Raw genomic sequence first — 27334 nt, forward strand, 5'->3', positions numbered from 1 at the left:
TCTCACATCCAAGTGAAAAGTATTTCTTTTACCGCAGCATTATCCCTAATGCCAGGTAATTCTACGGAAAGATCTAAAAAGTAACACTTAGAGGACTTTTTCACATAGTCTGAACTGATGATGAGTATTGACCAAAAGCATGGCCTTGTCCAGAAATACTGCTTTGCCTTCTGGAAGAAAAATCTGCTTATTCTTCTATTTAGGGTTTTTTTTGTCTAAGATAGAATTTGAAGGGGGAATGACTAGCCTGCTATTTGAGGGATCTTATCCATGAATTAATGTAGTCTCCTAAGGGGGCATTTGAATTCTCTGTAGACACATTTATCCCAGGATTCCACATTATGAAAGTGTTTCCGATGTCGTTTGCCTTTCATGGAATTTTAAACTTAAATTGCAAGTGAAAGCTTTACAGTCATAGGCGCTAGAAGCTTGCTCACCTGTGAATGCAAACATGACAGCACAGTGTGTATGTGCAAAGAGTCTTACATCAGAAAACAGACTGCCATGTTCTGCAGTTGTCCTCTGTGTGTACTAAGTGTGAGCAGAGCTGCAGGTTCTACCAAACTGAAGGCTTAATGTCTTCTTGCTGCTGATGCATGTTTGAGGAGGGTCAAACAAGTCTGGGGCATTACCTGCAAGGGAGCTTTTGAGTTTGCAAAAACCCAGAAATGGACAAGGAACACCTATAAATGGAAATGTGTGATTTCCTTTCTGGGACAAATAAGCCTGTCTGAAGTAAGAGTCAGTGAATGATACAGGATCATAATATTTATTTGAACACAAGATTCCATTTCTTAGGGAGAAAAAAAAACAACACAGCAACTCCTTCCTCAAAAGAAGCATTTGCCTTGAAAATTCCAGTTTGTTGTTGTTTGGTGAACATTTGATACCTCAAACAGTAGAACATCACTGGTGTATTCAGTCTCTCTTCAGAGACAGAAGGATAAAGGTGGCAGTGGTATGAACTTTGTCAGTCAAGCATTTTTGTTAATGCTTTTGCACCTTTCAGGCAGACCAAGTGTGTTACTTGAGTAAGAATAATTCCATGATACTTTTGAAGAGTAATTAAAATACCTAATGACCTGAATTAGGTAAAGTCTGCATAGTCCTGTGTGAGGAAGGGGCATACACAAGTCTTAATATTGACTATTTTTCCCCCTAGTCTGAGGTTGTCAGTGTTTACACTCTGCCTCCCTCTACCATGAAACAGTCAAGTCAAAAGTAATCCAAGTAGATGCTTGGAGCCTTGTATTTAAAAACCTGACACCTTCAGGAATGAGGCTGGCTTGCTGGTGGGCAGCTAAATTTAATCTGGGTGAACTGATAGCAACTGCTTTTTTACCTATCCAGGAAGCAGCCGGTACAGACTTGATGGGTCGGTGTTCTAAAGCGGGGAATTAAGGTATCAGCTAGGGACTTGGTTGCTAAAAGTACAGTATGCATTACCCCTTTTAATGTATTTCACCAAGCTAACTATTACAGATTGGGATTACATATTGGGGTGTAACTGCGGAGAAAGAGATGCTCTAGCATTTGCACATAATGCCTGACTGGTTACCAGAGATCTCTTACCATTCTACTGCCTGTAACACCAGGGCAAGAATGTTACCTGAAAAGGAGTAAAAGATACATTCAAATTACTTGGGCATCACTTTTGGCCAGAGCAGCTTCTAAATTGCAGAATCCCAGCCTGGTTTGTGTTGGAAGGGACCTTAAAGCTCTCCTCCAGCTCCAACCCCTGCCACGGGCAGGGACACCTTCCACTAGAGCAGCTTGCTCCAAGCCCCTGTGTCCAACCTGGCCTTGAACACTGCCAGGGATGGGGCAGCCACAGCTTCTCTGGGCACCCTGTGCCAGCGCCTCAGCACCCTCACAGGGAACAACTTCTTCATGGTATCTAATCCAAGTCTACCCTTTTTTGGTTTAAAGCCATCCCCCCTTGTCCTATCATTACATGCTCTGGCAAAACGTCCCTCTCCAGATTGCTTGTAGGCCATGTTTTGTTCTAAAACCACAGTTTAGAAACCAAATTGTACCAAAAGGAAGACACTCTGTAATGCTTCACCTTTCTCCTTCAAAGCATGCCTTTTTCATGAGGGCTCAGACTCTAATCAGGCATAAGGAAACAAAGGTTTAGTAGGTAAATAAGTGCTATGCTAGCAACAAATCTTAGACTTAGTGTTTAGACTCCTAGCATCAATCCTAACCTCTCAGCCTCCCAGGACACTGCCAGAATCTTACTCACCTAGAGTCCACTACCGATTTTCACAGCAGACTTTAGCGTACAGTGTAATGCAAATTCCAAAGGAATGAAGGATTTTAGCACAATAATGTGAATTTATTCACGTTCTGGCCATCGTTTTTGTCTCTGGCATGCTACAAGAACATGGGAAGTTGAATGTTCAGCTGGGTATAGTTTGTATTTCTGGGAAAAAGGATGAATATCCATTTGGAGATATTTTTGGATAAGACCTGTGATTGATATCTTGGCTAGGAAGATGTAAGACTATTGGAAAACACTTTATACTTGTCCAGAAATGCTGACACTGAACAACAAATTTAAAGATTAAGATAGAAATATAACAATTTACAATCTGATGATGTCTCATTACATGCCCGTGGGGTGGGTGGTTGCAAGCATATCATGCTGCTTTAAAAGTCATACAGAAAATGAACATAATTTAACTAAAAAGCCTTAATAATAACAAAAAAGGTAAAGAATGGGTAGTCCAGTTACCTGTTCTGTGTATCTCCTGGCAGCCTTTTCAACGTACCCCATGTTAGACAGTGGGTAGTATATGTAATAGCTTAAGAGTTCATGAAGGACACAAAGCTCATTAAAAATAGGTGAAGGATTTTGGTCTGCTTTAGGAAAAAAATCACATATTTAAGGATAGAATTATGTGACATTTATAGGAGCCTAGAAATACATGAAGCTAATTGAAAATCTTACCATATATTAAATAAACAATCTAAATTCCCTGGTAGGCACACTTATTATGTATGGAATCTCTTCTTTTTGAGAGAACCTTAAATGACTAATGGTAGTTCAAAGTGATGTGGGGTTCTTAGTTTTTCTGAGCAGCCTTGCAGGAGGTGCTCAGTTTGGTCTCTGGAGCAGCAGATCTTCCACTCAAACATAAATGCACTGTGGACCGGTGGAAGGAAACAATCATCATGCATGATTTATGCTTCTCATTGACACATTACTGTTCAAGTCATAAGTATTTGAAGTCTTGCTTGCACTAGTATAAGACATTAATTTGAAGAAACCTGCAATGTAAAATGTCTTAACAAGGAAAAGGTTGAACTTTAGAGCAGAAGGCTTCATTTCTGTAACACAGTTCCCCCAGTGATGAGTGTTCTCTCTCTTTTGTCTCGGGAATTTAAGTATAACCCTTTAACTTGGATGGTTCTGTTGTGAAGGGTTGTAGAGAAACAAAAAGAAGTATTATGATAACGTGGTCCTCTGGGATTTAGCAAAGTAACCTAAAAAGGACTTCAGTTATTTTTCTGTGCTTTATCAGTTCTGTTACGTTGTGTTTACCAGTTCTGTTGCATATCTCACAGATTGGGTAGTACCATATTGTTGACCTAAAAAACAAGGTACAAGCCCAATGTTTTCAACAGGTTACTGGGGCTTGTTCCTACCCACGCACTCACTTGTTACCTTCAAGGAGTTGCCTATTGCCTGCCCCACACGAAAAACAGAGCAGTGACTGCTGTTGGTGTATGTGTTTTCTCACACAGTGAAGGAAAAGCAACAGCTACTACCAATTCAAGTGTAATGTCGACCAGCTTCCTGAATGTTAGCAGAAAGAGGATAGGATTTCTTTTACTTAGCTATGTGTACAAATATACCTGCTTTTATCTGTATATAAAAGAAGTAAACTTTCAAAGCCAGGGTGGGAACCAGCTTTCTACACATAGTGTGCATCAGCAATGTTGTGAAATTCTCCCAAGATTCAATGAGGAAAAAATCTACGCTTGTAGTAACTTATAAAGATACTTATGAGTTACTAATTCTAGATTGATGCTTCATGTCAAAACAGGAACTTCAAATCTAAGCAAGCCAAATGGAAGCTTGTTAAACGAAAGGGTTTAGAGCAAGTGTACTTGTTCTTCTGTTTCTCATCATCATTTTCCCCTCTCAAGTACCGTATCAATTTGACAGTACTGGAAATCAGGTTCTATTTAATAACTGCCCAATTTAATCAGTACCAGCATGCTAGTCCACTGACTTTATCTCAGACATTAAATCACAGTCAACACTTTTAATATCATAACGTATGGAACTGGATGGACGGAAAATTGGTCTAAGCGAGTACAAAATCTTTCATTCACGACTGAATCTTGCCATACTGATTGCTAAAGCCAACAGGTTTAACTTAGTCTAGAGTTTTGGAAATGCACTCACATACATCTGAAATGATACACTTCACAAGGGAATCAGTGACTGGATGTTACTGAAAAATTAGTTGTGGGTTTGAGCTACAGTGGTAGGGAGGCACCGCTTTGGAAAAGGTAGTGTAGGAGCTCAAACTGAGGTTTTATAACGTTATTATGGAAGAAGTGTGTTTAAATGGGTGAATTTAGGACTAACAAGGAATTGGCTAAATACAGTCAATCACACACAGTTGGAGGAGGACACAATTATGAGACAGGAGAAATTAGGACTTTGAAATGTGATGAAAAGTTTTAGAGTGGAATGTAATTTAGCATTACCGAGCGAACGGTCATGCATCTCAGGACCAATTAGTGTTTTGCTTTAAGATTAGAAATCAGTTTGAAGTGACAAGAAGCTGTTGGAGCATTAACAGAAGGAGATGGGGCTGAGACTCTGAGATTTGGTCCTGAAAAGAGAGTATGTTTCTGTAAGGTGGGATGGTGAAATAAGAATGCTGTTATATAGACCAAAAATCATTTCATCTGAAGTATTTGGTACAGCACAGGAACTCCTTTAGAAGAAAGATTAATTCAGCACATCACAGAAGTCACACTGCTGCTAGAGTGAACCTGTGGTTTGCACAAACTGCTTCACAGTTGAAGTATTTTCTTTTCCTAAACAGCAGCAGAGCTTCACTTTTACACTATTCTGTCCTTGCCCTGGTGTTTTCCAGCCATTCTAGGAAAGCTGTGATAAGATGATCCCTGGTGATGCTGGGATGAAAATGCCAATGCCATGTTATTGGTCATAGCTCTCTTGAGCATGCCCAGCTATTTCTTTCCCCATTCAATGTAGGTTAAAAGAAAATCAGATAATTTAGCTGATTATCTGCTAATAAATGCTGCAATTTTTACTTCAGGCGTACAGCTCATGCTGTCACTATGAGTACAGTGTTCCCCGTGGCTGCTGTCAACTCAAAGGAAAGAGAAGGTCACTTTTTAATAGCTCATATTTTCATGTTCTTGTTTTCAGAGTGGTGTGTAATTAAATTCCTTGTTTGTGATAATACTCAGTCCATTAAAGAAGTGTTGTGGCAATTAGCTCTACATACATGAGAAATCTCACCACTGAGCCTCGGTGGTGATGTGAGGAGTGGGATCACTGAACTGCAACTGCTTTTAAAGTTAGTAGTGTAACTAAGTCAGGTCAAATGTGTTCAGTAAGTCAGTGCTGACACCTGTCCTGCAGCTGAATGCAGCTGATTTATGGCTGTATCATCTCTTTCTCTGAGGAAAGACTGGAGGGGAAAGAGGAAAATTTCATTAAAACAAAACCTGACCTATGCAGCCCTGGCACAAGCTTTGTGGTTGAAACCAAATCCACTCACTTTGACTCTTTTTAGACTTTCTGCTAATAAAATTGTAACTGCTGTTTAAATATTGCTTTTTTTGAAGTCCATTTTAATTGTAGTCTCTGTTCTGGGAAATTCTAATAGGTTTTGCCACAGATGAGTATTTTCAGATATACTTAAATAACACCTTTATTCCAGCTGGGACTTCATCATCAAGTTTCTATTCATTATCTGATCTTAAAATAGTCTTAAACTGCTAAAAATGCTGCAGTACAGTCAAGGACCACAATTTTGTCCTCCCTGTGAGACAGTGCCTTAGAAATCATAAATATGCACTGTTGATGGATAGCTTAGAGAGAAGCCTGTCTTGTCCCAAGGTGCCAAATGTGATTAACAGCAGTTGAGTCTCATGGGTACAGCCTGACAGGCACACTTACTTCCATGGGAAAATATACTGCAGGCCCTTTCTCAGATCTGGAGTACCAGTTCAGCACAGGGCAAATGCTGTCTCTGCAAACACACTGCTGCTGTCCCATGGTTGTACAGCCTTGCATAAGGACAAGAACACTCCTGCCCTTCCTGTTCCTAGCTGTCCCCATGTGAAGGTAAGAGCCAGCAGCTGTCAGAGCATGGCTAAGATGCAGAAGTTAACACAGGAGTTTATGGATTCCAGAATCCCAGACTGGTTTGTGTCGGAAGGGACCTTAAAGCTCATTCAGTTCCAACCCCTGCCACGGGCAGAGACACCTTCCACTGGAGCAGCTTGCTCCAAGCCCCTGTGTCCAACCTGGCCTTGAACACTGCCAGGGATGGGGCAGCCACAGCTTCTCTGGGCAACAGAAGTGTGCATAGATCTGGAAATGTTTGGGCAAATCTATTGAAAAAGAGCAGTCTGTATCAGTGAGGCTTGTTTGAGGCTGGGAAGGTGTTTCAGGGACTATTCAGTGTGTGCTTGTTCTGTTCTTGTGACTTTTCCAATTAATATATAGCAGATGCCTGACATATTTCAGCCATTCCTCTATTTTTAAGCTCTGTGTACGCAATGCTCTGTTGTCTTTTCCTTTGCCAGTCCCAGATATGTGCTGGTCAGGTGACTGAGAAAGGACTCTGGGATAAAAAAGATGGTCTAATGCTATAATTGTTCCAATAGGCTGCAAAGTGTGCAGATAACAAATGGTGATGCCTGATTAACTTATTACATTATTGGTTTTACCTATGCAGTGCATTAAGGCTTGCACCTGAGAGGTTTGATTGCCTCAGGTTAAGAGAAGGATCATAGGGCAAACACCAAGGAACAACTCTTTTGCTCCATCTCTCACATTTTTGGCTGTAGTGCCTCATGCAGTTACCTGAAGTATCGATATAATTCCAGTATAGTTCTAATTGGGTAAGTATATCCAATGCTAATTCAGTTGATCAGAAACTGAATTAACTTCTGAATTACTTAATATCACAATGATAACCTTTTGAGGAATCATATATTTAATGAAATGTATTCTTGCACAGATTATCTTAAAATGACAATGACCTGTATAAAACCGAACAATGAATTCATTAGGAACTATATGCTCAATTAAACTGCATAGCTAGAATCTTTAGAAGGACGCTTCCTCTGTTCCTGAGTTCCTGTGCTTTCACCTGGGGGCTATGGGAATGCATTACCTTTTAATGAAGTTTCCTACGCTGTTAAATACTGCATGTAGCTGTACTCACAAATACCCTTCTAGCTACCAAAATCCAAGTGGAAAGGTGTTTTCTAGGGCCTGATGAGGATATGGATAAAGCAGTATCATGCAGAAGATATTTGTCTTATTTATGGAGACAGTGTCATTCAAGGTCTGGTGCGAAGAGAAATCTTTTAAGCAAAGACAGTTATCTAATTGCTAGTAAGACCTTATTTCCAGAAGTAAACGGCCAGTAGATGAGCTTTTTGTGCATCTGAATTGCTTTTATGAGCCTAGACAGTGCAGGAACAGCAACAGAAAGTTTGTCTGCAGTACTTCCCAAGTGTCTTGTTTTACACTTGTGTAGGTGTTAACAAAATCCTCCTAGGTTACTAAAAGGAAATAGTGATGTACTGTCTGTTAAAGTATTTCAAAGCATGTTTCAAATGTAGATGTTTAGAATTTGTCCTTCACTAGGCCATCTCTGTCTGTCTGGATGGCAACATGAGCCTGGGGATAAAAAGCTCTGAGTATCTAGTTCACGTCTCAATGAGACAAGGGTTAAATGATGACAGAAACCATGGCTTGTATGACAGAAAAGGGCTTCTTATTAGAATCTGGTCATTCAGTATCCTGAATGGTGATTACATTTAGGTTCCTTCACCTTGTGCCTTTCAAGTCTCAGAAATGCTTTAAGCTTTTAATTCTTCCTGGCAGGGTTCAGGCTTGATGCTATTTTAAAGGCATAAGAACTGAGGAATTCAGATAATCTTTCTTCAAAAATATTTTCTGTTGGAAATCCATTATTCTATGTTTCAGCCTCAAACTGTGGAGATGATATATCCCAGAAACAGAAAAAACATGTTGGATAATAGAACAGGGAGTCTTTTGCTGTATTTTACCAAGTAAATTTTGTATAACAAGGATAGTACAGCCTGAAATTGTTTTTAAATGAAGTCCACAGTGACCATAAAACATTGCAAATTAGTGCACTTCACAGTTTGGAAATCCTCTAACATTAAGAAACTCGGCAGATATTGAACTGCCTGTTATTAGCAAGTAATTTCCCCACGTAAGGGGATGGAGGGAAGTTGCCTTGTAGTGATTTCAGTGGGACTGTCTCAGCAAAATGTGGCTGGTCATCATATTTAGAGATTGCCTGCTGTTGTCACTGGCTGCAGGTGGCTAAGGATGGGTCAGAACGACACCCTGAGTGGGCAGGTGTGTGTGTTGCCTCCTTTTTAACAGAATGCAAGCTGTTTTCACAGAGAACTACATTTCTGCTAATGCTGCCTTAAATTTCCCCTCCTTTTCCTTGCTGTTCCTCTTTAATACGGAGTTTAGAACACTGCAGCTGCAGCTGTGCTAAATGCATGTTCTAGGTCAGCTACTGTAAGTGGAAGATTCATAGCTGTAATTAGAGAAGCACTTTTGCACATCTGCTTTACATAGTGTAGTAGGAAATTTGGTTAAACAGAAAAGGAGCTCTATATATTTTCAAGAGCTCACATGTGCTGTTGGGCAGGGATCTATTTATTCCTGGCACGTATGTACGCTGTTTTGCTTTTTGGGTAGAGAATTTACACAGAGGAGTCTGGAGGCTAAAAGCAAGCAAACCTTCCCATCATTCCCATGTTTACAACGTGCTGCAGAGGACAGCAGGGTTCCGGTGCTCAGTGCTCGCGCCACTTTACTGTGATTCTGAAAAGCATCCAGGAACATCAAGGGAGAAAATGGGTATGAGAAATGGAGAGATAAAATAAACATATATATATCTTTTATATATATATATATGTATATGAAAGACTCAGGTAACAGATTGTTAAAATTGGAACCTCTAGCTGCTTGTTAGTCCCTCAACTGTCAATCAACTGGCCTAACTTTGCAAGGTCTTTTGCATAGTCTAGTATTTACCCTCCCTGTTCCCTGATGACCTCAGGGCATGTGAAAGCAGAGCAGCTGGCTAACCACTGTCATTTCTGAGCTTGACTTGCTCCTGACACATCAAATGAAGATCATGGTTTAACTGAAACCAATTTAAAATACGTATTTTCACATAGCCTTGCCATTGCACTTTATATGTAATTTGAAGCAATAACTGTTAGCAACAAGCAAAAGGATATCTTGTAAGAGAACCTCAGTCTGAGAAATGCACAAACTTGTAGCTATAAGGATTGCTTAGACCTCAATGAAAGTTATTTATAGAGCCACTCCCTGGGAGTAGCTACCAGTAAGCCAGTTATTAAATGTAAGAAGATACATCAATTGCAACACCTGTTGCAAGTTACTGCCATTGTATCAGTCAATAGGCTTTATTTGTTGATGATCAGTACCAGATGATATTTATCTTTTTAGATAGATTTCTGTCATTTAACCAGCATATGGTTGAGCTAGTTTATATTAAGCCTGCTAGCTCAAATATCAAGGAGCAGCCTTTGGAGATCGGCACAATGCTGGACCTTTAACTGCATGTGGTGTTCTTTAGAAGCAATTTGAACAAAGTACCAGTATTGTTCACCAAGAATCAACTGACCGTATCAGACTCTTCTACAATAAAACATTTAAACTCTTTTAGGAACCACCTGGAATACAGATGTGTATGTATAGATGTATGTATGTACAGATGTGTGTGTATAGACGTACCTGTTTGTCCTTATGCATACTGTGGGTAGTTTTCTGTAAGTGCACAAGAAAGATGTAGTCACTAGACTATGCTAGGTATTAGGAGGGGGTCAGCTTTGCTAATATGGTGGAGAAGCTTCAGAGAGTGCAAAAGTTTCACAGAGGTCTCTGCAGACTGAATGGTGGGAATTTCTAAAGAGAACAAAGGACCTTCTGAAGTTCAGCACTGGTTTAATTGACTTCCTCTGGCTTCATTTGGGAAGGCTGTTGAGCTGATGGAAGTATGATGAAAATGCCAGCCCAATAAGCACTGAAATTCTTCTCTAAAATATGTCTGTTCCGGTTACATTTGACTGTAACCAAATCGTGTTTAATTTTATGCTGTTCACTGGCAATAAACCAGACTTCCTACCCCCATTCAAGTTTGTCTTCATGTCTTCTGACTGTAAGCTTCAAGAAAACATCTCAGCTAAAAGGAGATCCTACTCCAAGCCAGGAGCCCCAGCAGCACTAAAGGAACAGCAGCACAGGGAAAAGAGAAAGGTCAGAACACTTGTAGATGGTATTGGAATCCCTGAAATTGTCTCTTTTGAGACATTATTTTACTCATCACCAAAGACAACGCAAGTCAGTCAATGCCTGCTTCTTGCTTACAGTCCAAACACATGCATTTGAAGTTTGTACAAAAGCTTATTGAGGAAGATAGGTTTTTAATGGAATATAAAATAAGTGAGAAACAGCTATCTTCAGACAGTTTTTTGCTGCCTTGGTGGATGGTAAAGTAAAATAAATACACCATTTAAACAACTGCAGCTTGAATAGGTATTCCACGTGACATTACCTAATGCTGAAATGAAGTAAGTCAGCAGAGAGTTCTGACTGATCCAAGACTCCAGTGCAACAGCTGATGCAGCATTGGGTGAAACTGCAAAAGCAATGAATACCCACAAATGGTTTTCACTGACAAATACAGCACATCTTCAACAACCATGGCTAATCATTTAAGATGGATTTTTTGGAATACAGAATGTCATTATTTTAGGGAAAACCAAGTGGCCTTGTGACTTAAGAAACAAATGGAAGCAAAGTAGGGCTTTATATTTAGACTACAAGAATAAAAGTGGTATAAATTTGGATTTTTAAAAAGGAATCTTCATTTCATCCTATGAATAAAGCAGGAAGCCACTAAACTACTGAATTACAAAGGTTATTAGCTAGAATAATAAGAAAAGATGGTGAGGAATGTCTGTTTAAGGATCCTGTATGGTTTTGAAGACTGGTGTTAATTTTACAAGTTTCATTACACTGGGATAGACAAGTCTGAAATCTCTTCACATAAATCTTGGTGTGTTTCAGCAGACTGAAACTAAACTGAACTTGCAAAGTTAGGGTTCTTTGAAAGATGCAGTGTATTAACGGGCTTTGTTCCATAGCTTAAGAAATCCAATGAGATTATAGATATGTTAATAATGACACTTTTAAATAAAGCAATAAAATGTTAATATTGAGCTATTGAAATAGTGACAGCTAAGCTGTCAGCAGGAAAAAGATATTCCTGGTATTAAATAAAGGACAGACATTCTGGCAATTGAAGTTAGATGAGTCATCCTAGAATTTGGACATATAAATTTAAAAAAATGACATTTAGTGTTAGTTTTACTCCTAGGATACTTCAAAGCACTTTCACTCATCCTTGGTGGATTATAAAGTACAGAATCAGTAATGAATGTATGAGCTGGTCCAGGGCTTGAATCATGAGATGTAGGTAAGCTTCTGCAAAGAGAAACCTATAACAATGAATTTAAGAATGAAAACTTAGCTTAACCTGACAAGTTTAGGAAATAAAGCTTAAATACTTGTTCCATATATGCCAGGATCCTAGGCACAATGGTTGTTTTGCAGCAGAGTGGTTTCATGGGATTAGAAGATAACTGATAAACTTTGTCAGTATTGGAAGAAAAACTTATTACTGGGAGGTCATTTTGCGTTTAGGTGTTTCACCAGACAACGTTAGACCTATTTGATCTCTTCCTTTCACAACATTCAGATATGTTATTGGTGACAGTCATGAAGACCACACAGGATCCCTTATGCAGTGTCAGTAATATTTTGATTGTAGCAAGGTTTCTATGAAATGAACATATAACCATTGAATATGTGCATATGTGTTGTGTGTGTGCATGGAAATTGTGCTCATAAACTGCTTCAAAGTGTGTGGAAATAGATGTGTAATGTTGTAATGTAGTGACAGGATGGGGGGCAATGATTTTAACCTGCCAGAGGGGAGATTGAGGTGAGCTCAAGGCAGAAAGCTGAGGCAGAAGCTCTTCCCTGTGAGGGTGCTGAGGCGCTGGCCCAGGGTGCCCAGAGAAGCTGTGGCTGCCCCATCCCTGGCAGTGTTCAAGGCCAGGTTGGACACAGGGGCTTGGAGCAAGCTGCTCCAGTGGAAGGTGTCCCTGCCCGTGGCAGGGGTTGGAGCTGGATGAGCTTTAAGGTCCCTTCCAACCCAAACAATTCAGTGAATCTATGAATCTGCAGAGATAGCAATTTGACATGGCATACCAATTTGGAAAAGACTTTAGAAAGATGTATACTGGTACGATAGTCTTCCTTAATAGGTTGATAGCGCTTGAAATCACAGTGGTATAAAAAATGCCAATCTTGAGCCTACTTTGGGACCATTACCGTTTCTGTTTGAAATGAAAAGCTTTTCTAAGCTGTGATCCACTTTGGGGGTTTTAGAGGTTTTTTTCCCAAGGTTTAACTTGATAGAGGAAAACAAACCCTAAAGCTATACACATATATTTTAATCCTGAAGTGATTTTCATTGGAGCAGTTAAAAACACACACTTCCTGCACCCTTCTACCCCAAATCTGAGAGATCTGATTGCCAGAAAAGAGACCATGAGAAATAGATGAAATTCAGTCAATTCTAACAGGAATGATTCGTACCTAAACCAAGCAATTGTTACCAGTATCTCAGTGGACTTGCACCTTCCAGAGTGTAGCTAAAACTTTCTCTGCTTATATGTGAATCTAATAATGCTATGTTAAGAGTAAGATGGAAAGGAAAAGAGATGGAACTCATCTGTGGGCAGATCAAGTCATCAAGGAGGACTGATCTTGCAGTAGAAACCGAATCACATACAGGAATGTGTTTGAGGCACTAGAGAAATTACTGATGTTTACTTCTAAACCCCAGAACATCTGGATACCTGGAGAGAAGCACTTTTGTGAGCACCAGAAGTGGAGAAGCCTGGTTTTCAGTGCATCTGTGTTTCATGGTTGAGTGACTTATCTGAATTTATGGTAGGCCTAAGCTCAGTTCCTATACAACTGACATCAGAAGATGTTATGAATATTTTACTTTGGAGTTTATACCTTATTACACACTGGAGAATCTGTTTCTCAGTTTCTCTTGGTGTAGATCCTTGAAGCAAGGCACACAACTTGATCAGAGCTTTTTCCCTGCAGTTTGAGGAGTCATAGGACCTTTCCCTTGTGGAGTCTGAGTTTAAATACACAGTGAACATACGGTGCCCTTTGACTCAGGAAAGATAACTCCTTTTTCTTTGCAGAAGCCTTTTTCCTGAAAATCTGGGAATACAGAATAAATAGTTCAGTAAAATAATGAAGTACTGATTGAAATTGGCCAGTTAGAAAAACAAATATATAATAATGCCACTAATAAATAATAAATAATATAGATAATATAATAAATGCCACTAATAATAAATAATATTAAAAAATAAATATAAAATAATGAAGTACTGATTGCAATTAGCCAGTTAGAAAAGCAGGTTGATAACATGATGGCAGCAGGATGATTTTCTGACAGATGAGATACCCATTACTGTTGGCTCTTCTCAAGCTTCCCATCCTGTGCTGTGCAGGATGTACAGCTGAGGCTATACAAAATGCATTGCTTTTAGGGTGTCACATTTAAAACTGATGATACCTCAAGTGACAAGTTCAATCCCTTCATGCTTGTCCTTCTCTTTGGCATGATGTCTGTTGAGAACTGAGCCTGTGGACAGTGCCAGTTAGCAATAGGTCCAGTCTGGAGAATCTGGACCTGCTTTCTTGTTCAGCTTAGCATTCTGAGTTGCTTGTATGCATGTTTCTGATGTCTTCTGTCTTAATCTTTCTGGAAGGACTAGAAAGCACATAAAGCACTAAGTACTCTTCCTGGAGGAGGGGACCCCAAAATCCCTTTGTTTATCCCATCTTAAACAAAGCAACTCCACATAAGCTTTACATGCACATTTTTATTCTCCTCTCCCTCCATAAGAATATAAAGTAAGATTTCTCAAGCATGTCAAGTGAAGTCTCACAGTTTGATAAACAAAAAAGTTATAAATGTGTTTTTGTATAATAAATCCCATAATAGAAATTATCCTAATGAGTCAAATGTATCTCTTACAGCCCTTGTCAGCAAGAATGTCTTTGGAAGAGATGAGAATGGATGATCAGAAACAGCAGCGTGTTCATTTATGGAGTTTTATAGATCCTAAGTACTACCTCATCATAACAGTGTTTATTTCTTCCTCTACTTGCCTCATATTTCTTGAGGCCAAGGTCTAAACTGATGAACTGATATCTCAGCTGTCAGGACAGTCTTGGAAGGGTTGTTCCCCAGCAAAGTATTGCATGCCTTTAAAGCATTTATGTGTTATTCCCCCCCCCCCCCTTTTTTTCTTAGGTAGTTAGTTTTCTTCCTTATTTATTATGTCCCAGAAAAAGACCTAAAACGGGACAAAGGAGACTGACGTGCTTGCTGTGTCTCTACCCCCTTCCCACCTTGGGAATGTTGTAAGCGCTTCAAATGATGTCTGAATCTGTGCTGTTTTCTGTGTGTATTTAGAAGCACAGGATAACCAGTGAGGCTTCTCACGCAATACGTTTCTTTATCTCTTTTCGGAAGTATTGGAATTTTTTAGATCTGTTTTGTCAGTGAGAGTTTGACATTGGATGACTTTATAAAACATTTTCCTAATTGGATTTGTTAAAATAAATAAATCAAACACTAATTAGACTGTGCCCTGCCATTATTTTTGCTTACTGAATTAGATATTATGGCGTGAAGTTCTTTTTATCATATTTGTGCACTTATTTAAACACCCCCCTGGCACACACTTCCGCAAATTCAATTATATATTCAAAGGAGGCATTCCATTTATGCAAGGCTGGTTTACATTTAATCCGGGGGCAAGTCTCAGTGACTGATGATAGGTCTGCTCAAGATTAATTAGCATCATTCAGATGAGCAGTGGCATTGTTACGAGCCTGCAGTGTAAAACAAGGGATATTTTATCCTTCCTGTGTGAGCTGTTATTTGCTTCAATATGACCCTTTTCAGGAAGAGAAGAGCTTCTTGTTTGGGTTTCATTTTGTGAAAAGGGGTCAACACCACATGCATTATCTAACAATATCAGTCATATCCATTCGCTTTTCTTTTACCCCACTTAGCAGCTGCATTTGTCACTGTTTAATTTTCAGCCAAACATGGGAAAGACTCCAACATCCCCATTTGCTTCCTAAAAAATCCTCATTCTTGTTAATATACGAAGATGTAGAACCCTGTTTTGGTAAATGTGTACGTGTTTTCATGTTCCTTAACCCCCTTCGTGATACTGTGGCTAAAATGACAGCGTGCAAACCTGGTACCTAAATCATTGAATGGTATCTTTGTCTTTCAATTTGGGGATTATTTTTTCTGTGTTTATGAATAGCTCTGTTCTCCTGCCAAGCAGTCATGTTTCAGCACTGGATGATTCTGTGTCAGGATGGATCTAACCTTCCCCCCTTCCCCTTTATGTTCTAGTATATTTAGGTGTAGCTCAGATTTAGGTATCCACATAGGTAGTGTGTCTTTGGAAATACTTAATGTTAAGCTTATGAATGTAACACCTCTGGTCAGTTTCGCCTGCCAGCTCATTTTACAGTTATTACCCCTGGTGAAGTGGACACTTAAAATGCAGCTTAAACTGAAAATCGTTAATGGGGCGTGATTGCGTTTTTAACGACCTCGCAGCGTGGTGCTGTGCGGCAACGCGGACCGCTCCATCCCAAGAGGTGAGCACGGGCAGCACCTCTTCCGGGAGAGGGGCGGGAAAACACGACCCAGGGCTGGGTTTGCGTTTTGGAAGCCGATGTGGTTGTAAGAGCTGTGCTCCACGGCCGGGAGAGAGACCGAGCTGCACCGCACCGCGCAGGACCGGGGCCGGCGGAGCTGCGGGAGCCTCTGGGAATCGCGCTTAAGAAGGGGCGAAAGCCGGGAAAAGGGGAGAGGAATAGTGAGGGGAGCTGTCCTGAGGTCAGTGAGGGAGGAGGAGCGCGGTGGGCATGGAATTCCCGAGGGGAGGTGGGGTGGAAGTTTCAGAGCTGTTTTTGAGCGTGGCTGCCTGTAACTGGAGCTGTGGTGCCATGTGCCGTGCTCTGCAGAAGGGGTGGGAGTAAGGCCTCCTATGGTATATACTTGTTTGGCAGGTATGAACGAGTAACCGCTACATCTGGAATATTCTAGATGTTGTGATTCTTCCCTTCCACTTTTTGAAGCTTCTTTCCTGTTCTGTTGTATTATGTACACTGTAATAGTGCGAACAGAGGAGTTGCTGATTTTTATCTACTAAGTTAATATAGCTCTGGGTCCCAACTTCACTTTTAATTCTGCTCTTTGACGCCCCATTGCAAAAAGCAGATGGAGACTTCCCTCCTCTTGGTACCCAGGATTCCTGCAGCCAGCCTGCTTGTCTGAGCATTAAAATAGACTCAGTTTTTTTCTCCTTGTTCTCATTTCCTGCAAATTCACCTACAAGTTGCAATTCTGTTGCTTCTGGTACATTAATCTTTCTGGTTTATTGCCCTGCCACTCCGCATTTGGAGGTTTCTCCACTAACCTGTTAGGTCTTTAAAATGTAGATGTTTTGCTGCTGTTTCAGGCTCTCTATGGTTTATCCTTGCCTTTCTTACCTAAGTGTACTATAAGGTTAGCTTTGACTTTCATACAAGGCGCTTTAGAAGCTTCCCCGGGTGTTGTTTCTTATCAGTGGAAACTCTTCCCCTGGTTCTCGCTGTACTCTTCAGCCCCTCTGCTGACTTTGCCTACTTCAGCATTGTAAAATAACTTACTTAGCTGATTAGAGCAAGATATTGACAGGTACATTCCCTGTTATATGAGGGTTGCTACCCCCTATTTTGCTACTGTTGCTTGGTTTGCTTCTGGGACTTCGGAGCAGCACCTGTGCAATCTTCTCTGCGTACATGAGGCCTTGTACAATTGCCTGGCTCCATCAGAGACTTTGCTTACAATCCCTTTAAAGTAATAGCTGGGAGACAGCACCGTTACTGTGCGCTGCAGTGTGCTGAGCAGAGGTTGTGTGGGGATGGGCTGCGTCTGGAGTTGTGCTGTTAAAGGGAGACTGAGAGCAGGCGGTTTGATGTTGTCTCTCATACCCTCTCGCTGTGATAAAGGTGACTTTCAGTTGCATTGCGTACTCCCACACAATCCGGAACACCTTGATTTTTCCCTTAGACTTTTTAATGAGCATGTTTAATATTCTAAACTTGAGCTTTTTCACCTATATTAGATTTATTAAATTAAGGAAACATTTTAGGTGTAATGCTGCTCATTTTGACAGCTGGCAAAGCTTCACAAGTGTGGTAAATTTAAAGCAGAAATTACTAAAATAGTGTAAAATAATGACACAAAGGAAATATTTCCGGAGACTTGACTCTAACAGGCAAGTTTACAGGGGTCATAGAATGTGCTGTAGTCAGATTTATTTATCATGGAAATGTATGGTATATGAAATATGTTTTTAAGAGAAGCTTGTATTTAAAGTCTTCAGCAACAGAGTATTTTTACTGTAAGGGTGGTGAGGCACTGGAATGGGTTGCCCAAGGAAGTTGTGAATGCTCCATCCCTGGTGGTGTTCAAGGCCAGGTTGTACGGAGCCTTGAGTGGCATGGTTTAGTGTGAGGTGTCCCTGCCTGTGCCAGGGGGGTTGGACCTAGATGATCTTAAGGTCCTTTCCAACCCTGACTATTCTATGATTCTGTGATTTTTTTGGGGGTGTCAGGCACTCTACCCAACAAATCCTTCCAGTATATACTTAAATAGAAATAACACGTGAAGCTTTGTAGAAAACCAGTTGTGGTTGGAGTGAGCATAAAGTCCTTTAGCAGAATGAGGATTTAATAAATATTAATGACATGGTATATATTTGTGTTCATCATTTATGAGAAGTTCTACGGGAACAAAGACAAGCTTGGGCTTTTCTGGAACTAGACAATAGAAAATATAGGTGGAAACCAAAGAAAGCTTCTGTGTCCCCAGTGTTGGATAATCCTTATGGCAAAAGAACCATGGATCACTCGTATTCCATCTATTCATGCAGTGCAGCCTGTGGGAAGGAGTGAAGAGTCAGGAGCATCTCTGCCTGTAACTCTGATTAGTGTCAAGAGCAATTTGGCAGCTTGGCTGGCAAAGCAAGTTAGTGTTGCCTTGAGCTCAGCCCTTGCAGCCTGGAAGCGTGAGATGTCCGGTTGCCTTTGGAGGAATAGCATCTGCAGAGAAAATGCATCCTTGCTTTCCTAAGAGAGAAGGCCAGAGCTGTAGAGAGACACTGTTAACATGATTAAGGTCTAAACTCCAGGACCTGGGCTGACTGATCTAAAGGATCCAGTACTGAAATATGTTTGGCAGACTAAGTTGGGTGGATGTGAAGGGGAATGTGCCTGAGGTACCGTAAGGGACACCAGCAGAGGAATATCCAGCCTAGCAGGGAATAAAGTGGCTTGATTTGTCTGCGTGACGCACGTTTCAAAGATCTGTGTTGGAATACAGAATTTCAGTGCAGTGTTCCTGGATTTCTCTTGATCCGCAAGTGTTGAGGCAGCTGCCAGGTTATTTATGACAGTTAACTTCTTCCAAGTATTTCAGGAACTGCAGTAGGGAAGATCACAGTCAACAGTCTGGAAGGTGTGAATGTGAGTTGCCATCCACTTCTTGTTACTCTCTTGTTGTCAAGAACAACATTGCATTCAAAAGTATTGACAGGAAAGACCTTGAGGGGAATGGTCGTGTGCCACTCAGAGCTGCATGTTGTTATGCAGAAGAGATGGTTAAAAGGCAGGTTGCACTTCCCATAGGTGTAACCCAACCTTGTGTAATTCAAGGCTTAAAAGTGAAGTGAGGATTCCCTGTAGGAACAGCAATGTACTTGTTTACCATCTGTGTTCCTTCTTCCAGCCTCCCACTTCTCACCCCCCTGTTCTATTTTTTGGGGTATTTTTGCTTTTAGTACCTGACTTGGGGGTTTATGTAATGAACTCTCAGTTACAGGGACCCAAACGCAAAGTTTCTTGCATGTGCATGTCACATGCTTGTAAATGTAAAGGCAATAAGCTGAAATAAAGGGAACCAATCTAGGAAACAGTAGCATGGAGGGAAGAAAACACAGGCTTCCAATGGATACAAAGTGTGGAAAGAACAGAAATGTTTTCTGAATACCTGCTCTGCTGCCTGAAATCTAATAATTTGTGGGGTTTTTTTGCCTGTGTAAACTTGGGTACGAAATATTTAAGTAATTGACCGGCCATAATAAATAATGCAGGAATCTGTTTGTTTTCCTTGGTTTTAGGTGGTTGTTCATTTGATGAGCACTACAGTAATTGTGGTTATAGTGTGGCCTTGGGAACCAATGGATTTACCTGGGAGCAGATCAATACCTGGGAAAAGCCAACAATGGATCCTGCTGTCCCAACTGGTAAGTAAGAAGCCCCAGCAGCAGTGGGGGAGATGCTGTTCTCTGAGAGAATCAGCTCTGAGCCCTAAATGGGTGAGTGCTGGGTCCGGGTACCACAACGGAACCCAGTATGACTTTTGCGTTCAAAGTAATTTGACAACAGTGTTCGTAAATGTGTCTTTTCCCAACATTTGCCATTTGATATGTTTGCTGAATCATTTTACATAGCTTATTTGTACTTTATCCCTGTGTTCAACAGGGAGGCAGTGTTTCAGGTATAACATTCTAAGGCTTGGCCAGTTTTTTGCATGTTTCAGGGTCACAAAGCTGGCTTTTCTGGGAGAGGCATGTTTGAGAGGTCAGAAAAAGTAAAGTGTTGCAATGTCTGGGAATATCGGACCTTCCATTTAGCTGTTAACTGAGAGCTTTAAATTCTATTTCTGAGAAAGACAAACTCCTAAAGAATTAAGTGTGGCAGTTAGTGCTTGATTTGGCTGGGATTTCAGACTGAAATTTTCACACGCAAAACCCACCCATTTCCAACAGAGAGTTACCAGAATATCTTATGTACTGACATATATTGAGAGCATCCAATAATATCAGTCTTCCACATGATAGGAATATTCTCTGAAGAGCTCACAATAATGGTGATTTCCAATAGTTTTGTTTCCCACTGGAGTCACCATTGTGATATGTGTGGGAATCGGTTCTCTATCCTTAAAAATGCTGTGGAATGCCTTGTTCCCATTGAAAAAGAACTTAAGAAAGCCCACTAAGTTTGTGTTCCTTGCCACCTACAGTAGCAGTACAAGCCCCTCTAATGGAAATAATGATAGAGAGACCTGACCAGCCAGTTAAGACTTTGATTTCAGTGTTAAGAAGGAAGTATTTGTTACAGTTAGTGCATTGCACTCTGAGAAGCATGAGCTACATGGCAGAACCGGAACGTCATGTTGTTCAAGAGGTATTCTTATGGCTGTAATTGCTAGGGTAAGAGACTTGTAATTGCTCGCTGTGTGCTAAGGCTACCATGTAGAGCTGACACAATAGCTCCCTGATTGACAGCCCAGTCTTCATCTCTGTATGCTTTTTGTCATTAGAAAACAAGCACACAAGATACCAGCCTAACTGCAGTTTCTCCATCACTAAAGGCTGGTTAAGTTGTGGGGTGGTTTTATTACTGGAGCTTGTTCAGAACAGGATCTTTCAGAGCGTGTAACGCCACGTTCCACTTGATTTGGCTGTGGCATCCCCGAGTTAATTGGGAATGTTGCAGTTTTCTGGTATTTCATTGTTCTGGATGTTGTCGCTTTTTAATCATGGCAATTTAATCTCCATAGTATCTCAGCTCCTACCTTGTATCCTCTTCCCTGACCCTGCTGAAGACCTAGCTAGAGACACATAGATCTTTGAATTAACTGATACCAGAGTGAACTGAAGGGATAGGAACGTGCCCACTTTTGATCCAATTTGGAAAGCAAGGGATTAATGAGAAGGCTTATATGGCTTGGACTGGATGAGCTCAATACTTGTCAACTCTAACTGGTAAAGGATCTATCTTTCAGGACTCTATATGGAAATGTATTATCATCTGAAGTACACTGGAACCATGGAGAAATAAGTAGAGAAACAACAGTCTGGAATGCAGGGTAAAAATGCCAAACAAACCAAACCCCAAAGCACAAATGTAATTTTTAACAAGGCTTTCAAAATTATTTCTTCTAAAACTAACTAGAGGTGTTTTTCGCCCTCAGTACATCACTTTGTGGTATCTAGTAGCACTAATAAATGATACAAAGATCTTAGAGCAGCTGCAGATTTAATGAAGGCCAGACAACAAGTAAGAAACACCGAGAGTTTTGTTGTAGAAAGATGCAAAGGTAAAGCAGCTGCCAACGTGAATATGCTGATAAAGAAATATTACCTGAAGAGATTTGAAGGAGCATAAGCAGAAATTACTGGGATCCTCGTGTTACTAATTGATGTCTTGTCTTAGGAGTATTCGCACAGCACAAAATGTGAAACGGGCAGGTAGAAAAAGCTTGACCGCAGCAAAAGTGCGCAGAAGGCTCTGGTAACAAAGACACGTTTTCAAGGGCTGTCCAAATCACACTAACCTTGAAGTAAATTGTAGTGGTCAATTAGAGTCCCTGAAGCTAACAGAGACGTTCGGAGCGATTATTGAGAGTCTGGGTTGCTGCACAGAATCGTAATGCATGTTGCTTGTATTTGGTATGTATGGAAAAGTCTGTTTTGTGAGAATTAAAGATGTTTATTTAAAATTCATGTAGTGGCAGAGCTGGGCGAATCAGCTGATGAACAGCACGTTCCACTCCCACAGGCAGGGACATCTTTAAAGCCAGAGTGCTGGAATGATTATGGTGGTTGGCTTTGCATTCAGTTTAATTTCTTCACAGCAGCTGGAAGCAGTGGGGTGTAAATCCATTGAGCTGCAGGGTGTAAGAAATGGCAACAGAGGTGTTCATGGAATAGAGGGTAGACTTAGATTAGACGTTGGGAAGAAGTTCTTCCCTGTGAGGGTGCTGAGGCGCTGGCACAAGAGTGCCCAGAGAAGCTGTGGCTGCCCCATCCCTGGCAGTGTTCAAGGCCAGGTTGGACACAGGGGCTTGGAGCAAGCTGCTCCAGTGGAAGGGGTCCCTGCCTGTGGCAGGGGTTGGAGCTGGATGAGCTTTAAGGTCCCTTCCAACCCAAACCGGTCTGGGGCTCTATGAACGAGTGTCTTCTGGTGGCCAGCTGTAGCTGGGAAAACTCCTTGGCATGAAGAGTAGAGACAGGAGTGCCCAGAACACATGGGTTCTGAGAGTGCAATAAGTAATATAGGTTTTCTTTATCAGTATGGCATTTTAAATATTACCTTACCATTACCTTTTTGTAGTTGTTAGTAGATTAAATGCTACATTTTGGAAGTGATGAAAACAAAACGGGAGCAGGGGTTGGTTTGGTTCAATGGTACTAAGCAAGTCTGCAGCGCAGCCTGCTGGGAGCCGGTGGCAGGAAGCATGGCTTGGCCCCTGCCCGGGCAGCCCGCCTGCCTTCACACCAGAGCTCTTTTCTTCTCTCGAATGTGTCTGCTTTCAGAAGGTCCCTTTGAATTCAACCAGGCCACGGAATTCTGGCCTCCTGAATACTAATGATAATATCCAGCCCGTTTTACAGTACTTTTCATCCATAGGTCGCAGGTCAGTACCGTGAGTGAGATCTGAGTCTGCAGTGCTGTGTAATCCCTCTGCTGACACACTGCTGCAAAGCCTCTGCCCGGGGACTACTTTCTAGTCTTTATTTTTTAAATTAAAATGTCAAAAAAAGAGGGAAAAAAAGGACAGTTACACTGCTCTCTTAGCAATGTAGACGTTGGTGGGCAATTTGTTTTACTCCGTTGCTAGCAAACAGACTGTTTTCCATGATTTCTATGGTTAATTCCTTAGGGCTGGAAGCAGCGTTAACTGGGGGATTAAGAACCAGATGTTTGTTGTTCTGAGTAAATGTTTCAAAACCTGAAATTAATTGATGAAATTAATGAAAGAAATGAATTGTAGGTGTTGCGTCCTCAGCCTTCAGTGGGACTCTCATTCCACCACTTTGCAGGAGCTATTACAGCAAAACATTCTTTAACAGATGGGTGTTTACTTAAGCCTGAATACCCTCAGCGATGAGTATTCGACAGCCTTTGGGCTGCTTGTTCCACTGCTTGAATTAGAAAGTTTCTCGGTCCTTCATTTCCCTTTTATGGCTTCATCTCAGTAGTTTTTTGTTCAGTCCTTGGCTAGGAAGAATAATCAGTTGTTGGTCTCTTTTATAACTTCCTTCATATAGTTGCATGCAGTTAAGTCTTTGCTTTGCAGGGCTGAACCTGTTAACCTTTCCTGATTCAGTGTCTCATTTCCTTCTCTACCCTATGCTTTCAGTCATCGCTTTCTGATCTTTTTTGGGTGTTTGCCTAAGTTTGTGTTACCAAGGAGGGATTCAGTGCTCTGCATAACAGTGCTGGCGGGGCACAAGACTTTAATCCTGTTACAGAAGTTCAAAGTACAGCCGGTAGATCTCCCCTGCGCCTCTTTATTCCCATCTCACAGTTTTCATTGCCGCTTTTCTGTAAATACTCAGTCTTTATGTGCTGCTGTTGGGTGATGTGTAATGGACACGGCTGTTTAGTTTATGTTGGGTCACAGAAGTGATTTGCTTGGTGGTAAAGTAGGGCCTGAGCTTTTCTGTATTTTTAAGGCCGATGCTTGATTGGTACAACAAGGAAATGTGTTAAAACTAGCCAGGCAAAAGTACTGGCCTTATTTGTCATGTTACAAGCTTGCAGTATTCCAAGGATTTGGCCCTGCCTGTTCCTGCAGCAGTTGGAAGAATAATGTTAATAAAGCATTTAATATTTGCACATTCAGAGGAATTCTCCATCAGTTGCAAATGAACTCCAATGGAGACTTACCCAGGGCTGACTCGACTGAAGTAACTACTTTTAATTGTATTAAATACGATTCTACTCTTGCCACAAAGCTATCCTGCCATGTGTCTGTCTCCGCAGTATTCCTTGGTGTTAGATTTACTGTTAAATCTCAGGCTTGCTTTCATGAAGTTTCCCTGTTCCAAGTTAGCAGATACACAGCACACAGAGCCTGAAGATCTGGCTTCATCTGCCTGACTGCTTACCCCTTCATGTATGTAAATCACACTTAGTGTAAGTGCTACTTTACTTGGTGTGTATGTGTTTGTATATACATAGATTTGTATCTATACCCATGATCCATATCATGCTGTTTCTTGCTGAATTGCTTTCTAAGTAGACATTCTGTTTGTCTAAGAAACAGTTTAGATACTATGAATTTATGGATGAGCAAATTACAGTATTCAGAGTGAGAATTGCTGGGCTTTGCTTGCTTATTCCAGAAAGAGCCCACACATTCTCTGCAAAGGGAAACAGGATCTGTTATTGACCAAAGGTGTGTTTGTGGTAGAAATTAATCCATTTTTAACCTTCTAAGAGCCACACTTGCTTACAGTGTCTAACTGCTAGTTTGGAAGATGCAGTATACATGTGGGGAATGCCACTGACCGTATTTGCATGGATTCTGTGTGTGTGTCTGTAGAGCTTGTGGAGTAGCAGGCAGCTAATGCTGAGCAGTGGCTCAGAAGTGCCACAAGTGTCCTTGTGCTTCTCCGTTGGCAACTCAGCTAAAGGATCCGAGCTTTTTTTATGGTGCTTTAGGAGATTATGGCAGGATATTACCAAATGGCTGCTAAATACACCATTAGTGTTCATGGCATTTGAGGCACTGGCAGGTCTGGTTCACCCTCCAGAGATGCAGTCAGCATTTGTGCTCTAATCTTCCCTCATCAGCTTGGCAGAGGAGCCTGTGCGGAATGCTCTTAATGGGGGGGCATTTTTGAGGTAATAGATGGCAAGGTTAAGGCACAAATGGGTTCTGAGTGCTTTCTTACCTGAGTCTGCTTTGCCTGGCCCAGGGAAGCGAACACAGCTCGAGCTGTGTGTGCAGCTCATCACTTCCCTTGAATGCATTGCATCACCTCACGGAGAGCTTGTAGCAGAATTCCTTTCTTTCCTCCTGCAGCAGAGAGAAGGAATGAGGACTCTTCCTACATCTAAGTGGGTCTGTTCCTTTTGTTCCAGTAACTGGAGGGCTTTCTGAGCTTCTCCCGGAAAGAACAGAAGGGTTATCATCATTAGTGTTGCTTCGTGAGCTACTCATTTAGTGGGCAAACATCATAGACATGATGTATGTATGAATACCAGATGGCTGAATTCTACTTGGACTCTACTGAACTGAGTGAAGTTTTATGTTGATCTAATAGGCCAAATGCTTTCCTGTGTCACCTTCCTGGCTTTGTGGAGTGGCACCGTGGAGTTACAGCATGAATGAATAATTAGGGAACAGCTTTCCTAGAGGAAGGTGATATTCGTCCATCTCTGCCCACGCTGAAGACAGGCAGGATCCTTTTGTTCAGGAGATCACTGATGTGAAGTTAGTGTTCTTCTCTGCAGAGAACAGAGAACCTCTGTGCATAGGTCACACGTTGGTCTTTTTTCCCTTCAGGCTGGAAGGAACGCCAAGAAGAGTTAGACTCAACATTTGTAAGCCTGAAAGGCAATGCAATAAAATTAACATTTGCCTGTGTCTGAGTGTATTAATTCTTGCTTACAAGAAAATACACAAAGGAACTTGTTAAAGGCATAAATTATAATTCAACTGTGTACATATGATGAATCATGATCCAGTTTTGTCTGAGAGGGAGAAAGAGATTTGGCTCAGCTGTCTGGGTATCATTTTTCCCCAGAATTGCTAAGAGTGAGTCAAATACATTTCTCCCCACTCTTTCACATCCATACAAGTAAATATGTTCGTCTGGGGCTGGGTGATGCACTCGAAGTCATTTCTCAGGTTTTAAGCATAGAAGGGGATCTCTGGAGGCTTTGCTCAGTGTATTTTTGTTGTGCTGTTTAGTGTGCAGCTTCATGGCTGTGTTTTGGGGTTGTTTTTTATAGCTGCAGTTGTAAGTAGTTTTTCCTCGTTTGCAGAATTCCATCCCTATTTGATGCGAACCTGAGTTTGGGGGCTGATTGCTTCATTTCCTGGATTTGGGTGGATATGCATGGAATGTTTGGACCCTCAGGGAAGTGTACTATTTTGGCCTATTTGTGAATGTAGCTTTGGGAGTGAGGTAACCTTGCAAGCAAGTAGAGGGAACTTTTGCACTGGCCTTTGGTTGCTCCCTCTTCTCTATGCAGTCAGACCCCCAAAGCCATTGCTATAACTGGTACTGTAATGGTTGCTGGAGGCCCAGCATTAGGATTTGGCTGTCCTCAGATGAATGTGTTGTCACCCATAGTTTTTGGCTATCTCCCAGCAGGTCTGGGCTGTCAGGAACTAAGTCATACCTGCATTAGTATGCAGTTCACCTGCTGCAGGCAGGGGAAGGCAGCGATGATGACCACGAGCTTCTTTTGCGTAGAACTGGCTTCAGGAAGGTAACAACTTACAGCAGTTAGTCTTAAGAGTGATTCTTTTCTGGCATGTGTCCCTGTGTTCCAACACCAAGTAGAACCTTTCTTCTGTGATTAGGCCTACTAGTTCTGGATGGAACAGAAATAGTGAAGGACCATTTGACCCAAGTACATGTGGAATCGCAGACCTGTAAAATAAGACCATCACACTTAAAAGCCAAATAGTTAGTTAGCTATTCCATGATGTAAGGTGCAAGAGAAGGGATTTAATTAAGAACATTTGCCCCTCAGAGGCCTTCTACTGAAGTGAAATCACATCTGAGTTTAATACTTTGCCATTCCTATTGTAAAGGTGAGATAGAATTTCTCCTCAGTGCTATTGAGAGAGGTTAGCAGAAGCATATTTCCACTTAGATGCAGATGGTGTGTTGGTTCTGAAATCCAGCTTAGCAAGGATGTGTAACCTTCTCTGAATGGGCATGGTATAAAGAAACCTTATCAAAGGAATCTGAAAGAATCTCTTCTAGGGAGGCCTTTTAATGACCTTGAAGGGGTTGCTGTCTGTAGGGAATA

The 27334-nt window shown here is 41.2% G+C and overlaps 1 protein-coding gene across 1 annotated transcript in view; it reads left to right on the top strand.

The window, feature by feature from the left end:
• The window catches only part of PTPRT (protein tyrosine phosphatase receptor type T), a gene marked incomplete at both ends in the record, with an annotated part of 457941 nt that overhangs the window by 108787 nt on the left and 321820 nt on the right, over positions 1–27334 (top strand). Inside the window, one exon of the mRNA XM_080628020.1 lies at positions 19669–19794. Coding sequence (XP_080484146.1) covers positions 19669–19794 — 126 coding nt within the window. The remainder of the gene's footprint in view (positions 1–19668; positions 19795–27334) is intronic.

The sequence above is a fragment of the Psittacula echo genome, assembly GCF_963264785.1.
Source record: "Psittacula echo genome assembly, chromosome: 12".
Lineage (NCBI taxonomy): Eukaryota > Metazoa > Chordata > Aves > Psittaciformes > Psittacidae > Psittacula > Psittacula echo.